Source organism: Trachurus trachurus, assembly GCF_905171665.1.
Source record: "Trachurus trachurus genome assembly, chromosome: 15".
NCBI classification, from domain to species: domain Eukaryota; kingdom Metazoa; phylum Chordata; class Actinopteri; order Carangiformes; family Carangidae; genus Trachurus; species Trachurus trachurus.
Genome location: NC_139906.1, coordinates 7,971,024 through 7,988,145, shown reverse-complemented (window position 1 = coordinate 7,988,145; position 17,122 = coordinate 7,971,024). Strand labels below are relative to the sequence as shown.

General features: G+C 43.5%; 1 protein-coding gene across 3 annotated transcripts in view; it reads right to left on the bottom strand.

The window, feature by feature from the left end:
• ehbp1 (EH domain binding protein 1) overlaps positions 1-17,122 on the bottom strand; it is a 190,547-nt gene that overhangs the window by 87,904 nt on the left and 85,521 nt on the right. For all 3 annotated transcript variants that reach the window (XM_083988753.1, XM_083988754.1, XM_083988755.1), the window contains exons 11-13: positions 13,637-13,815; positions 11,967-12,015; positions 976-1,830 (exon numbers count right to left, since the gene is read on the bottom strand). In XM_083988753.1, coding sequence (XP_083844879.1) covers positions 976-1,830; positions 11,967-12,015; positions 13,637-13,815 — 1,083 coding nt within the window. The remainder of the gene's footprint in view (positions 1-975; positions 1,831-11,966; positions 12,016-13,636; positions 13,816-17,122) is intronic.

The window sequence follows — 17,122 nt, the reverse complement described above, 5'->3', positions numbered from 1 at the left end:
GACCGGATCACTTACTTCTGCTTTAAAGCAGAAGTGAGTGATCCGGTCGTTTTCGCTAATGCTGCGTTCCAGGCAGGCTTTTGAAATCGTAAATTACAGCTTCAAGTCACAACTTACGAATTTGTAGCGTTCCAGGCAACCCACTCGTGTTTTTCCGACCTGTTTTACCGGTGAAAGTCACTATAACGGCCACTCGTAACTTCCGACCGGTGAACTCATACCAGATCGAACTGGTACGACTTCACGGTCGGAAAAATACGAGTTTCCTTGAACGCACCATAACAGTCCTCGTCGCTACGTCACCACATTAACGGCGTTCCTTGGCTGCACACACAGCCCTGCCTGCCGTTTTCTCTCCACATTGGATAAAAACTGTAGGATACGATAAATGTTTTCTCTTCGGCTCAGAGCAGAGCAGAGGGACTGACAGACCCGTGTTTCAGTCCAAACACTCTATGTAAGTGATTGCTGTCGGAAGATATAACTATTTAAGACTTATATTAACACAAATATATCACTTACTTCTGCTTTAACTAAAAAAAAATGCCAATAAACCGATTCTTCAAAACAAAAAAAACAAAAAATAAAACAGCAACCACTGATCTGTACTGCAACTGTTGTTATCCTTTCACGCGAGTTAAACGGCTGCTGTGTGGTCTGCTGATGAGGTGTAGATGAGTGTGTTTGGAGCTGGCGAGAGGATTGAAAAAAGAGAACAAGACGATGCGACTGTGGACGCCGCAATATGACGACCCTGCCCACTTTGCGGAGGAGCGAGCAGAGCTGTACCTGTGTAGTGGGGAAAGGCCTGTTGACAGTTCATAGTTGACAGTTGGTCGATAGTTGGTGTTTTTTGTTTTGTTTAGTTTAGTTTAGTTTTTATCCTCTGTGAGGCACTTTGTGTTACTGCAATGTATGAAAAGTGCCATATAAATAAAGCTGATTTGATTTGATTTGACAGTTGTGGTTGTTTACCTGTTTGGGAGCGTCGGTGTGGTTGACCGGAGCGGAGCCGCTGTCTGAGACCGGCTCCGAGTCCGAGTGGCGCAGACTGGCCCTTTTCTTCTTGATGAGGTCGGCGTCCCTGTTATAGGAGAAGCCCAGTTTCTGGTGCGGTGGCGAGGAGGGGGAGGGGGAGGGGGAGGGAGAGGGGCCTCCTCTCCTGGTGGGAGACCCCGGTTCTATACTTCCTCCCTCCTTCCTCCCGTCTCGCACCTCCTCCTTCTGCTGCCTCTCCTTCCCCGTCTCCCTCTCCCTCTCCGCTCGCCGTGGCAACGCGCTGAGGTCTAACGTGTTGGCTTTGAGCAGGTTCGGCGGCGTCAGGTGGGTCGAGTCTGTGGCCGTGGTGGCGGCGGCTAATACTGTGCGTGGTGACGGGACAGGAGGCGAGGACTGCAAAGACGCCGTTGTTTGCAAACTGGCTGACACAGCAACTTCAGCTTTCCAACTCGGCTCCATCGCTGCTCCCACCGCCTCCTCCTCCTCCTCCTCCTCCTCCTCCTCGGCGGCTTTGGTGCCGTTGGACTCGGCGCCGGCGGCCGCGTCGTCGGGCGGAGCGGCGCCCTGGCGCTGCTGCACGTCGTTGAGCTCGGCGTAGAACTTGTCCTGGCCGATGGAGGCGTTGGTGTCGGTCTCGAAGTCGCCCACCTTGTACGTGCTGCGGCTGCTGTTGGCCTCGATCTGCACCACGTTCAGCTCCTCGCCGGAGAAGTGGGCGCGGATCTGGTACAGGTAGGTCATCACCGTCAGCTTGTCGGGAATCGCCAGCAGCACCATGTCGGACGGCTCCAGCAGGCGGGAGATGCCCAGGCTCGCAAAGCCGTCATACGCCTGGGAAAGACACAAAAAGGGACAAAAGACTCACAGTTACAGATTCAAATAAAGTTTAAAACCTCAGAGGAACTTTATTGTTTGTTGAACCAAATGTAAAAAAAATCACTGTGTATCTCTTAAAGGAGTTAAAGGGATAGTTCAACATTTTGGCAAGTTGACCCATTGCCATAATCCCTATAGTCTTAGCAGTAGGTTCGTTACCTTTAATTGTCGGTGCAAGCTATTTTTAGAATGGCGGAGCAGAGCCGTGAGCTGCTCAGAGCTACGCTACGGAGGCTAATGGGATTTCTTGGTTTCCCTTATCAAACTCATCAAATACACAATCCAACAACTCCAAAACGCTCTGGTGGACAAGTTGTGACCTGCACATTCACCACACTATGAGGTAATAACTGAACGTTATGAGACGAAGTGGAAAACTTAGGGGGCCTACACTGTAAATCTACTATCAAAGCAACTATTCACATTTCATTTTCATTCATAATCTTCACACATTTTGGACTGACTCCTGTAATGACAAATACCAGATTCTTCCATGTTTTACCAGTGTTACAAAAAAACCAAACAAACAAAAAACTGCAAAGTTGCTGGTTGCACATATAATAGAATAGAAAATACTTTATTAAATAACAATATAAATACTTTATTTATTCATTATATGTGCACGTACAGTAGATGAAAAATTTACGTTACTTACTGTCTCATATTTGCAAAATGCCCCCATTTAGGGGCTGTCTGGTCCCTGATACCAGCAAGTTTTAAAAGACTATTATATGGATTGCACTATTTTTAGATTAGTTAAGTTTATAGATACGATTAACTTTTTGTAATGTGTTCTTTGATGAGTATCATTTTGTTAAGTAAAAGGAGTGGGTGTACATGAGCTTAGCTTCTGGTCACATGGCCGAACTGAGAAATCTGTCTTTTTATGTACCGAAATAAAACTCATTCATCGATTCAAATAAGTTTTACAGTTTGAAAAAAAAATGCTGAATAAAGAAAATATTCAACATTAGAAGAACAAGGAGTGAGGTTGTGAAAGAGAAGAAGTCTGGTCTGCATGCATGAACCATGTGTGAATGTGCTCATGTGTGTTTGTGCGTGAGCGACACCTTTGACGTGGCTGCTGACAGGTCATGTCAGGGATGGTTGTCCCCGATAAGAGACGCAGATACCCCAAGACAGAGCGCTTAATCCCAAAGTGTGTGTGCACGTGTGTTTGTGTGTTTGTGTGTGTGTGTGTCCCCCTTATCGCTCCCCTACATCAACCTGCCCACGCTCTCCGTCACGCGTGTAATTGGTCTGATTAGAGTCTGATGAGAAAATACAGGTTTGATTATCAAGCGACACAAGAAACCCAATCCCCCATCACCAGATAGACTGAGAGAGAAAGAGAGACAGAGGGAGAGAAGGGATGAAAACCATTATCGCAGCCAATGACAGGTAAATAAATAGATTAACAGCACATACACACACGCACGCACACACACATCCTCCCTTTCTGCACACATACACACGTTCGCCATCCATCTCTTCCAGGTATCGCAGCTTGTATCTGGCCTGCTTGATAGTGTTGATCAAATTCCAACCTGTTGCGGCGCTCGTTTGTTTCACTGCCTTCGTAGATCGCTCCCAGTCCGTCAATCTCTTTCTCTCTTTCCCTCTTTCCCTCCGTCTCTCTCCCTCTCTGACTTACAAACACTCCTTCATGTATTTTAACCTCTATTTATCCCCAGGATTTGTCGTGAAGAGCCTGCTCGCTCTCTTTCAGCCCTATCCTGCTTCAAAATAAGTCCTTCTCCCTCTTCCTCCTACATATTTTTCCTATTTTTATTTATCCAGTAAAACGACGGTACATTTCATGCACATAAATGATGATCTCAGAAACATCAACTTTGGCTTTAGTGTTTTGCTCAGAGGAAACTCAACTGTCACTGGCTGTAAGGACTCTCCATTTGACACTTCATATACCACATTTTCTATCAGTAACTTTACAGTAAGTCACTGTCTGAACTACGGAGGCCAGGTTATGCCAGAAAGGACTGAGTTTATACAATGTATTGCCTGATCACAGCAGCGGCATCGAGCACAAACCTCCAAGACTGTAAAATAAAGTCAACCTGGAAGAACCAAAAATGACAGTTTTTTAATTAATTACTGCATGGGTGACTATGTTTCAGCTGGCAACAACTTATCTAACCCTAACTGATGAAGTCTCATTTCTTAAACAACCTTGTCAGAAGACACATCCTGTGGTCGTGGAGAAGATGTTAATCTGTTCCAGAAGGCTCAAATTATTGGCATCAAGCAAATAAAACATCTAAGGAAATTGCTTAGACTAGTAAAATTGGGTTAAGAACTGTCTAACGCATTATTAAAAACTGGAAGGAGAGTGGGGAACCATCATCAATGACCACAGAGTCCAGACCTGAACCCCACTGAGGATCTTTGAAACATTAATGCAACTCATGGACGAAAATAAATATTGTGACTTTGCAGCAGCTTATCGAAACAATGCCACATAAAATGCACGCGATAATCAAAGCTAAAGGCGGTGCAACGAAATACTAGAGTGTGTGACTTTTTTTTTTGGACGGGCAGTGAATATTTAACATAGAAGAATACATAATATTGTCGATTGGCCCCATCACTAAACTTACAGTATGTATCGTGTCATGGGTATAGGCTGTACAGTGTGGGAATAAAGGTTGAATTTAACTTATACAAACTGTCACAGCATTACTATTTACCATACTGACAATATACTGTACATGCTCACACAAACATATGGTCAAAACCTGGATATTGTTTGATTTACAATATCAAAAAGTGACATAAATTGTTTACCAATCACATATATCTGTCTAGTTTGACACCCAACACTGATCTATTAGTCAAAATGTTGTTATCGGTGTAAACAGTGGGATGCCTGGTGACTGCTTGTGTAAACAAGTGTCAGTAACGCCATACAGTAAGTGTTTAAAATAACAATGTATCACTCACTACATTAACTCGCTGCGTGTCCATTATGTAGCAGAGTGAAGGGAACAAGGAAGTGATTTTCGATATAGCCTCCAGTCATAAACCCTGGTGAATGTCGTTAATCTCATTTCTGTGACTGTACTTGTCTCCATAACCAAGAGAGTGAAGTGGAGACACGAGAACGGAGAGAGAGAGAAATGGAGAATGAGGAGGTGGGGCTTTTAACTGAGAGATATTTCTCAATTTACAATCAATTATGACGTCTTTTGTTGGGAGAAATCTTTTTCGCTCTCACCTCTTTTGTCCCTTTCTATTGATGGAAAGGGTAACAATGGGTGGAACATCTATACTCACACAGGGAAATGAGGTGCATGCGAGTGTGTGTAACTCTATGTGTGTGTGTGTGTGTGTGTGTGTGTGCGTTTATGTGTTTGTGCGTGCAGAGGAGACAAGGCAGGAAGAAAGGAGTGACGGCGGGAAAAAAGCAAAAAGGGAGAACAGAGAGCAGTTTGCCTTTACAGCGAGCCTGTTTAAGTTCCCCCCCTCCTCTCCTCCTCCTCCTCCTCCTCCTCCTCCTCCTCCTCCTTCGCCCGAGTGTGAAAGAGAAAAGAAAGACGGAAAAGAAAGAAAAAGAATATGGGGAATAAGAGGGCCTGATTGGGTTTCTAACACGTATTCAGGGGAGCAAAGTGTGCTTGCATTGTTCCCCTCTCGCCCAGGGTAGGCTGTGAAAGAGAGCGACAACTTCGCTGCTCAATGGGGACAGAGTGAAAGAATGAGAGGGAGAAAAGAGTGAGAGAAAGTGAGAGCTGTGTGAGGAGGAAGGAGGGGAGGGAGGGAGGGAGGGAGGGAGGAGAGCTGGATTTTGTTTCAGGGTCAATGTTAGTCTTGACGTGTTACTACAGTCTTTTTGACCCCGAGTGTCACGCTTTATTCTTCACTACATCTCCTCTCGTAGCACGACGAGCTCCGGTCATGTCACACTGAGACACTGATGACTGCCGAGGAAGACCTGTTGTGTTCAGGGGAATTGTTTTCTGTGCTGGTGAAGTAGTGAAACCGACGCTGTGTGTTCAACTCGAGGACTGTACGTACGTCCGCTGCAGGTACAACAGGTGAGATCTCATGAAAAATACGAGAACCAGCAAAGCTTCAGTTTGTTTGTCCTTCACCCAACGACTGAAAACACTTTCATTACAAAAAGATGGAACATTTTCCTAAAAGGGAAGTAGCTGTGCTTGTTTGCAAAACTTTCTCAAACACAAGTCAGAAGTGCATTTGCTGGGGAAATATTTTAAGATGCAGATTTGGTTTCCTAATGAGTATTTACATGGCAGCAGGATGACGTCTGTGTCTGTGTGTTAGATCCATTCAAAATAATCTACACACATCACAGGTGGTGCAACTGTGGATGGATAAAAGAAACCATGCAGACTATACTGTGAAGTAAGTAGTTGGACTGTTCAATGGACTTGTTGACAATTAAGACAAATAAAGAATATCAACTTATTTATCCTTTAAAAGTGCAGTTTGACCATAACTAAATTAAAATGACTACTTTGACTACTGGTCTTGTGACAGGTGTGTGAAAAGAGCAGAGGATGCATTGCTCGACAATAAATCAACATCATGTTTGACTCAGTTTTAATGTAGTCACTTTATCATTATAGAACTAACACCAGCTGCACTTGTTAAAGGGATAGTTCAACATTTTGGCAAATTGGCCCATTGCCATAATCCCTATAGTTTTAGCAGTATGTTCGTATGTACCTTTAATTGTCGGTGCAAGCTATTTTTAGAGCGGCGGAGCAGAACTGCGAGCTGCTCAGAGCAAGGCTACTGTACGGAGGCTCATGGGATTTCTTGGTTTCCCTCATCAAACTCATCAAATACACAATCCAACAACTCCAAAACGCTCTGGTGGACAAGTTGTGACCTGCACATTCACCACGCTATGAGATAATAACAGAACGTTACCACACAGAGTTGTTTTAGAGGTAAATTCATGCAAAACTGCTGATGCGCATTCCTGTCGTGGGCAGTTTTTCAGCAAGCAGTCTCTGTATCTCCCTCTAAAACAATTCCTTCTCGTAATGTTACATTATTATCTCATAGCGTGGTGAATGTGCAGGTCACAACTTGTCCACCAGAGCGTTTTGGAGTTGTTGGATTGTGTATTTGATGAGTTTGATGAGGGAAACCAAGAAATTCTGACACTTCTGAAACCGACTGGAGCAACATTTTTTGTTCAACATGAAGATCATGTACCGGTATTTTGGAAAATACCTACTTTTCCTCACTTCCCATCATCCACCTGACAAAGCTTTGGGTCTGGACTAAATGTCACTGTCGCCTGCCCCAGGCCGCTGCTCCCTGCTCCCCCTCTTCCTCCTCCTCCTCCTCCTCCTCCTCCCCCTCTTCTCCCTCTCAGTGACTGACAGCTATCTATCGTTGTCAATCATCTCCACCCCCCTCCCCCTCGGCCCAGCCCCTCACGGCTGTGCTCAGGGTGCTTTAGCCTGGTGCTTGGTGCTACACTATCAGATGGCATGACAAATGACTTCTCCTTGGCCTCATTACACACACACACACACACACACACACAGACACACACATACATACATAGCAGCACACTGACTAAACAGCAAAGACAGCGGAGTGTGAGCCGTCCATACACAGACTCCTCCCGATGTGTGAATCCGTCTATAATCACCCACAAACCAGCTAAACATACAAATATCCATTGATAAAAAGATCATTTCAAAGGCCGTACATGTTCTAAATATTCACCATGCTCTCTTTTTTTTCTCTCTCTCTCTCTCTCTCTCTCTCGCGCCATCCAGCCTGATATTGATTGTCCTTATCTGTCATAATTCAGCACAGTCCCGAGCTCATTGCAATCACTCCGCACAGACTGTGAGAGGAGGAGGAGGAGGAGGGGTCATGTCTATCAACTGGCCATGAAAAGCAGGAGAGATGGTTGTCGTTTCTATACATTTCCATTCCTGCCGTCCATTCAATAAATTCTATACATTCTAATAACTCTTCATGAAGCCGCTCTTATACAACACCGTGGATGGATGGATGCATGGATGGGGGGAGAGGTCTCCGTTTATCGACCTCTTAGAACATTTAATTTCCTCGTTTACTCGTCGTTCTCTCATTTTCTTTCTTCCATTGTTTTTCCAGTGTTTACTCTTTGGTATGGTATGGCCGTGCATCGCCTCGCCTCCAGTGTGCTACATGCATTTTTACAGTTACGAGGCGCCACGGAAACATCAATCACTCCTCTTATAAAGCACAAATCAGGTTATGTGCAGATATTATTGTCACTTCACATGGAGATTAATCTAAGAACCAAAATAAAGTGGCACAAACTGCCTGTTTGACTCACTGCAACTAAGAAAAAACAACAAAATCTCACTAGTTTATGGACCTATAATAGTTGAGAGCTTTACTTATCTGAGGAATCCTTGTTCTCTACCTGTCTGATCTTCTTATTGACTTAACCTGCTTTACAATAAACAGTATTTTTACACAGAGGATGTGTTATAAATGAAGTGTGTGTATGATTATACTCCTCTATTCATGAAATGTTCAGAGGTGAAAGGGTCAAATGTTTAGCAATGATTCGGTTTGTTTACCGGCTGCACTTGTTAAAGGGATAGTTCAGCATTTTGGCAAATAGACCCATTGCCATAATCCCTATAGTTTTAGGAGTAGGTTCGTTACCTTTAATTGTCGGTGCAAGCTATTTTTTAGAACGGCGGAGCAGAGCCGCGAGCTGCTCAGAGCTACACTACGGAGGCTATTGTGATTTCTTGGTTTCCCTCATCAAACTCATCAACAAATACACAATCCAACAACTCCAAAATGGTCTCATGGACAAGTTGTGACCTGCACATTCACCACGCTGTGATAATAACAGAACGTTACCAGACAGAGTTGTTTTAGAGGTAAATTCATGCAAAACCACTGATGCGCTTTCCCGTTGGGAGCAGTATTTCAGCAAGCAGTCGCTGCATTTACCTCTAAAACAACTCTGTCTGGTAACGTTCTGTTATCATCTCATAGTGTGGTGAATGTGCAGGTCACAACTTGTCCACCAGAGCGTTTTGGAGTTGTTGGATTGTGTATTTGATGAGTTTGATGAGGGAAACCAAGAAATCCCATGAGCCTCCGTAGCGTAGCTCTGAGCAGCTCGCGGCTCTGCTCCGCCGTTCTAAAAATAGCTTGCACAGACAATTAAAGGTAACGAACCTACTGCTATGACTATAGGGATTATGGCAATGGGCCAATTTGCCAAAATGTTGAACTATCCCTTTAAAGATACTGTACTATATGATTGTGTATTATCATCATTGTGTACTGCACTAAAACCACATTAAGTGCGTTAACGTGAGCGTTTTAATTTACAGACTCTAGAAGCTGCTGATTCCTCAGGACAAGGTGGGAGGAGAGAAAAACTCTGTCCCTGCACAACGCAGCTTGTCCAGATGTAATGAGACGTCGACATACATTTACTGAGCTAATACCTTGTTTGGCAAATCGCCCATATTGCTTATGTACACACACACACACACACACACAGTACTGTATATACCCAGGTTCTTGCAGGCTGAGCGGGAGGCGGCAGGTGATGTCTACTGGCGTCTCCTCTAATCACAGCTTGTTTTATTACGTGCTGAGATTTAACTCTGCGCTCTTTATGTGGCTCTGTAAAACATTTAATGATTAATAGAGAGCCTAAGCAGAAGCAGGAAGTAACGCTCGCCATGGGACCTCAATTCGGAAAAAGTCTCCATGTAAGTGAACGGGAGTCAAAATTTTATTTCGTGATCCGATTGAATTGTGCCATGAGAAAAAAATATGACCTCTACCTGTTTAAAACATCGCATTTCATGCCGAGGAATCAGCAGTTTGTTGTAAAACTATTGTAAAGTAAAATTCTGAAGAATCCGTAACCAGAAAGACTACAGGCCAAACTGCTGATTTTTTGGCATGAAACGTTATGTTTTAAGTATGTTAAGGTCATATATTTCTCTCATGGGACAATTCAATCGGATTATGAAATACAATTTTGACTCCCGTTCACTTACATGGAGATTTTTTCCGAATTGAGGCCCCATGGCGACAACATTACCTCCTGCTTCCGCTTAGGCTCTCTATATCTGAGAAAACATCCTATAGAAATACGTTTTCCTCAATAACAAACATCTCAGCTGTGGTGCGGATCTGGACGGAGGAGCAGCTCGGTTGCAGCACATTGCTACAGCAGCTATTCACCGGCTATCACCTTCTACGGCATATTCCCGTATTACTTATATCTAACCAATTCCTTCAGGGCTACTTGAGCACCTGGAGGGGGGGTGAGGGGGGCAGTTAGCAGATATGGGATTGGGTCTCTCTCTCTCTCTCCCCTTTTCCCTCCACTGTGGTTATTGTCAACAGGGTAGCATTCATGCCTAACAGGGCCACCAGAGGTTATCGCCGAGCCAGAGTGTGTATGAGAAGAGGAAATCAAGCTGCAGGAACCCGACGCATATCGTTCTGTGTAGCGCTCGGGGCCAGAGAGGGGACAGGGCCTCGGTGTGTGAGTGTGTGTGTGTGTGTGTGTGTGTGTGTGTAGTGATGGTGGGAAACAGCGGTGTGTGTGTGTGTGTTGTGTATGTGGAAAAAGGAAAAAGGAGAAGGAGCCAGAGGGACAAAGAATAAAAATGGTGATGTGTGCACCTCTGACTGCGAATGTGCAGATATGACGACACAGGGCGAAGACGTATATGTGTGTATATATGTGTGTGTGTGTGTGTGTGTGTGTGTGTGTGTTTGCTTTATGAAGAGAGTGTGTGTGTGTGTGTGTGTGTGTGTGTGTGTGTGTGTGTGTGTGTGTGTGTGTGTGTGTTTGCTTTATGAAGGGAGAGTGTGTGTGTGTGCATACAGTATGTGTGTGTGTGTTAGAATAGGAAGAGCAGCCAACGTGGACGACAGTTAATACCACACATGCACACACACACCTCCTCCTGCACACTCTCTTAACCCTCCTGTTGTCCTCCTGGGTCAAGGAAGGAAGGAAGGAAGTTAGGAAGGACGAAATGATAGATGAACGGAAGGAAGGAAGGACAAAGGGAAAGAAGGAAGGGAGGAAGGCAGGAAGGACGAAGGGAAAGAAAGAAGGAAGGACAAAGGGAACGATGGGAGGAAAGAAGGAAGGGGAAAAGGAAGGACAGATAGATGGAGGGAGGGAACAGAACAGATTTGTTCAAGGAAGGAAGAAGAAGGAAGGAAGAAGGGAAAGAAGGAAGGGAAAAGGAAGGAAAGAAAGATGGAGGGAGAGAAGAGATTCATTCAAGGAAGAAGAAGGAAGGAAGAAGGGAAAGAAGGAAGGGAAAAGGAAGGAAAGAAAGATGGAGGGAGAGAAGAGATTCGTTCAAGGAAGAAGAAGGAAGAAAGAAGGGAAAGAAGGAAGGGAAAAGGAAGGAAAGAAAGATGGAGGGAGGGAACAGACCAGGTCAACTGGATCAAAAGAGGAAGGAAGAAGAAGTAAGGAAGGAAGGAAAAGGAAGGAAAGAAAGATGGAGGGAGAGAACAGATTTGTTGAAGGAAGGAAGAAGAAGTAAGGATGAAGGGAAGGAAAGAAGGAAGGGAAAGAGGATTGTGGAAAGAAGGAAGGCTGGAGGAAGGGAACAGGAGGGTTAAATAAACACACAAATAAAGCACTCTAATCAACACAAGGTAAATATGTTCTTATTATACACACAAACACACAGACCAACACACACGCAGCAGAAGCGGTGCAGTAAGCTCCCAGCAGGCCGCTGAGTTAAGATACCATCTCACCTCTGCCAGGTGACTCAGTCATACTTTGGACACACACACATCACAGCAGGAGGTGTGTGTTTGTATGTGTGTGTGTGTCTTATGAAAACTGTCATACATGTGTGTGATTTTGAGTATACACACATTTTGCCCGTTCCCCCTCTTCCTCCTCCTCCTCCTCCTCCTCCTCCTCCTCTCGCTCGACAAACCACATGAACACACACGTACACTTCTATATCCAGGGATTAATGGCAGATCTCTAAATAAGGCCAAATGGAGACGTGGACGGGAGGGAGCTAAGTGGTGTGAAGGGCCCAGCAGTGGCTGCCTCTTACCTTTTTGTTGTTTTCTTTAATATCCTGAGGATTGAGCGACTTGTAGTCTCTGGAAGAACAGTGGGGAGGATCGGAGAGAGAGAGAGAGAGAGAAGGGCAGGTGAAGAGAGAGAGAGAGAGAGGAGAGAGAAGAGAGAGAGAGACAGTGGAGAAAAGAGAGGTGTGTTTAAATATGCGTCACATGTAATGGCATTAGAACTGTAACATGCAATTTCATAGCAGTGCAATCAACAGAACCAATAGAGTGGAAAATATGTAAAAATAACACACCAGAGTGGCAAAGGCACACAAGCATAAACACACACACACACACACACACACACACACACACACACACACACACACACACACACACACACACACACACACACACACACACACACACACACACACACACACACACACACACACACAAGGGTTTTTTGATAAATTATCATCATGTCTGCCCTCTTGATGGAGGCTGCAGGTCTTCCTCTATATGCTGTACTTTTACTGTGTTACATATGTACACACATTTAATACTAAACATTGAAGGGATAGTTCAACATTTTTGGCAAATTGGCCCATTGCCATAATCCCTATAGTCTTAGCAGTAGGTTCGTTACCTTTATTTGTCGGTGCAAGCTATTTTTATCACAGTGGAGCAGAGCCGTGAGCTGCTCAGAGCTACGCTACGGAGGCTCATGGGATTTCTTGGTTTCCCTCATCAAACTCATCAAACACACAATCCAACAACTCCAAAACGCTCTGGTGGACAAATTGTGACCTGCACATTCACCACGTTATGAGATAATAACAGAACGTTACGAGACAGAGTTGTTTTCGAGGTAAATGCAGAGACTGCTTGATGAAAAACTGTCCCTGAAGGCAACGCACATCAGCAGTTTTGCATGAATTTACCTCGAAAACAACTATGTAACATTTTGCTGTTATCTCATAGCGTGGTGAATGTGTAGGTCACAACTTGTCCACGAAAGCGTTTTGGAGTTGTTGGATTGTGTATTTGATGAGGGAAACCAAGAAATCCCATTAGCCTCCGTAGCGTAGCTCTGAGCAGCTCGCTACTCTACTCCGCCGTTCTAAAAATAACTTGCACCGACAATTAAAGGTGACAATCCTACTGCTATGACTATAGGGATTATGGCAATGGGCCAATTTGCCAATATGTTGAACTATCCCTTTAAACACACACACATGCTGGATGCTTACAATTTTCACAGAGCATTACAATCACACATACACACACACATGCACAAGAATGAGATTAGTGTTGGCAGCAAACATGCCAACTCTGTATTCAAATATGAGTATGACAGATTAAGTCTGCGTGCACAAGTGCGGACACATCTGTCATCTTAATCAAACATGCCGACGGGGAATGATGGATACACAGACACAGCGTGACGACAGGTTAACTGTGCAAATACGACACCAAGTTACCACAAGAGTGTTAATCTAATGTGAGTAGACTTTCAGCTGTGACCTTCTGCAGATCTAAGAATCTCTTTCATGATTTAGCTTTTTTTTTTTTTCTTTCCTCGAGGGATGAACAGTTTGGTTTCCACCCAAATATGACTTGCTGTTCTTGGTTCTCGCCCTTTACGCTGCAAGAGAAATATTTCAGTGTGTGTGAGTCAGTCAGTGTGTGTGTGTGTGTGTGTGTTTCGTACATTGTGTCAGGTCTGAAGTGGTGCAGCAGGGCACAGAAGGCCAGCCCGTTCCTCCAGGAGGTGGTGAAGTTAGTGATCTTCACCCCGCGGTAGTTCTTGGTGACCTCGCGACACCAGGCCAGCAGAGACTGGCTGGCGTTCGGCTTCCCTCCCAGAACCGGACTCGGGACGGGGCTGGGCTGCAGGGCGGAGGAGGAGGAGGAGGAGGAAGAGGAGGAAGAGGAGGAGGAGGAGGGAGAGGGAGAGGAGAAAGAGAAGGATGTTTCTATTTAATTATTACTGCCACAACTTCAAGTGAACCGATGCAACATGTCGATATTCATATCTATATTCTATAACTGTTTTTTTAAATGTACTTTTTATTCATTTTAATTTAGTAACACACACAACTGGGCACAAAACACATAACATAAGATAATATAAGATAAGATAACATAACATGATACTGTATAACATAACACAAGATAACGTAACGTAACATAACGTAACGTAACGTAAGATGAGAAGGGGAGGATTTGGACATTAAGTAAGATGGCAGAGTCAACATTAAGTACATCATACATGATAGAAGCATAAAGATCCTGCTTGGAAATAGGGAAAAAAACATGTTATATTAAAGGGTTTGATCTTATCTTTGCCATTTATATGAAATCAGGTCTTACAGTTGACACACAGATGAGCGATTTTGACCAGTTTTCTTCAAAAATATCTGTTTGGTTCCTTAGTTTGAATGCATTTCTCTCCATCATGTATATATTATAAACTATACCAATCCTCTATGACTGTAGATTTATGAAGTATTAAGAACAAAAAACACTGATAAATAAGACTTATAGCATTTATAATAAATACTTCATAAGATAAAAGTCAGAGCTTCCTTCGCTATTTGTTTCTTTACTCAGCAACCTCCATCCATCCATCCAATTACACACGCACACACACACAGCATAATGAAGGGTCATTCACAAAGCAGCGTATGACCGTGGATAATGTAAACATCTTATTAATTAGCTCCGCCTTTGAAGTCTTATCTGGGTCGAAAGCTTTCACCATTAGGAGCCTCCTCCTCCTCCTCCTCCTCCTCCTCTCCCAGACTCCAAATCCCACAAATCCTTGGTGGCACGGAGACACTGGTCCTTCCTTCCTCTCGACGGCCAGCAGAACCAATGCTATTCTGATTATTCGGCCGGCTATTCACTAATCTGGTTGTGGAGCGACAGATACGGATTAATTCTCTCAGATCATTTTAGGGGAGAAATGGCAAAAAAATGTCACTGAGATTTGATTGAATTCATTAGAGGCTGGAGATCAAAAACGTGGCTGTGAAATGTGTCCAAAACCCAAAGTGCGCTCGCAACACAATGACATTAACACATGACTAATAAGACGAGATTTCCTTAATTACATGACACTATAGGTTTAACGAAGCTTTATTTGACTTTCAAAGGCTTTAATACGCTTTAATAAGATGAACTTTTAAACACTTATTAATGTGAATATGTAAGATAATATAATATATAATATAACAATCTGTTTTTTTTGAAGACCAGACTCCAGAATAACGAATGCCGTTGAGTTCATCCTTCATGTCTACTTAGTTTTGATTGTTTACTTTCCTGGTTTATTCTCCCTGTATGCAAATGTCATGCTGATGCTCCTCTTGCAGACAGACAGACTGATGTTTGATCTACGTTACATAAGCAGGTCGAACTCAAACCTTTACTTAACCTTTTAGAAGGTGCAAAGTGAATGAGAGAGATGTTGGTTGGACAACGACAGACAGTGACCACCAGAGCCAGTTAACCCAGTTTTTTCCTTCTTCTTCTTTTTTTTTTTAAAGGCCTTGAAAGAAAACACAGCTCTGCCTGAGCGAGGCTTGTGGTGGCCGACCAACCCCCTCTGTTGGCGGCTTTGTGCTACTGCAAAGAGCAGGAAACAAACAGGGAAGTGATGGGAGCTGCTTGGACTTTAGGATAAATTTGTCTTTTGAGTTTGAGTTTGAGGGGGGGGGAACAGAATTGCTGAGTGATGGTTTGCCAACTTGAGCACGATTAAGTCTTTGGCAGAGCAGCAAGTTTTTTTAAGGGTGTAAGAAAAAAAAAGAAAAAAAAGACTTAACATCCTAACTTTGTCTACTTTTCATCCTCTGTCTCATCACTTTGGCCCTTTAGATCAGGGCCCGTGGGCCAAAGGTGGCCAACCAGAGGGTCCAAATCCGGCCTGGGGTGAATTTGCCAAGTGTGGAAATTACATATTAGACAGAAAAGGCATAATATTGTTGAAACTGTATGTTTTTTTCTCAAGAAATTTCAGGCTGTTCATATTAAGTTTTGGAAAAGGATAAGTCATTAACTATAAACATTTAATTTCACTAAAACAAAGGAAATAAGCTAGAGTCCTCATCATTTAAAGGTTAATTGCACTGTATGTGGCACCTGAACTAAAATGACTTTGACACCCCTGCTTTAGATATTCAGATGTCCTTGCTGCTGACAGATTTGACCAAACTAAAGTATGACATTTTTGGGAACAATTTATAATAAGTACACACTATTAAGCATTAGTTAAGCATTAATAAATACTGAATTCTTCATTTATAACGCATGAATACTCATTAGTATGTAGTTTATAGATACAGTTAGTGCTTATCAATGAGTATTCATGTGTTATAAATGATGAATAAAGCTTAAATAATGCTTCATAGTGTGTAGTTATTGTAAAGTGTTACCACATTTTTTATTACCAACAGGTTAAAAACAAAAGAGAGAGACTCTCCGACCCTGCGTGAGTGGAGTTAGCTGCTGCAGTCTGTAAAGCACCTGGATGTTTCTTGACTCCGTGCTCCTCCTATTGTTGTGGTTTAACCTGTGACCGCCAGCCTGAAGCTCGCAGAGATGCCACAAGGGCCAAAACAGATGAAAGAGACTGGAGGCCATCTCTAATAGCAACTCCTAACCTTTGTACCAGTGTGTGTGTATGTGTGTGTGTGTATATATGTGTGTGTGTGTGTGTCATTCGGGCCCCTATGGCAGTCTCAGTACAAGGAGACGGTAGCAGGAGCCTGAGGGGCGGACACTTGACATTTCCGGCTCATCTTTAAAAGAGGGCCTTAACCTTTCCCCACAGCTTCTCCAGACACGTTTTAGGCAGCCTCCACAATGCCTGCGTGCCGCTCTAACAAATGGAGGAAAGAAAAAATGATATAAAAAGTCAAGATAGTCAATAACGATTGTAAGTTGCTCACAATTATATGAGAACAAGGGGCAGTTTTTGGGACCTCATTTTAATCTAAGATAACATGGGTAAATAAATGTCTCCATATCTTTCTTTCTCAGAGAACTAAACTTGTTCCTCCGGTTGTTTTTCTGCATTTGCCACAGTTTTTGTTTTCTTTGTGTGTGTGTATGTGTCACTTGGAAGAAACAAAAAAAAAAAAAAAAAAAAGGTGTGTGTGGCTTTGCAAGAGTTTCAGTGTGGAGTGGTCTT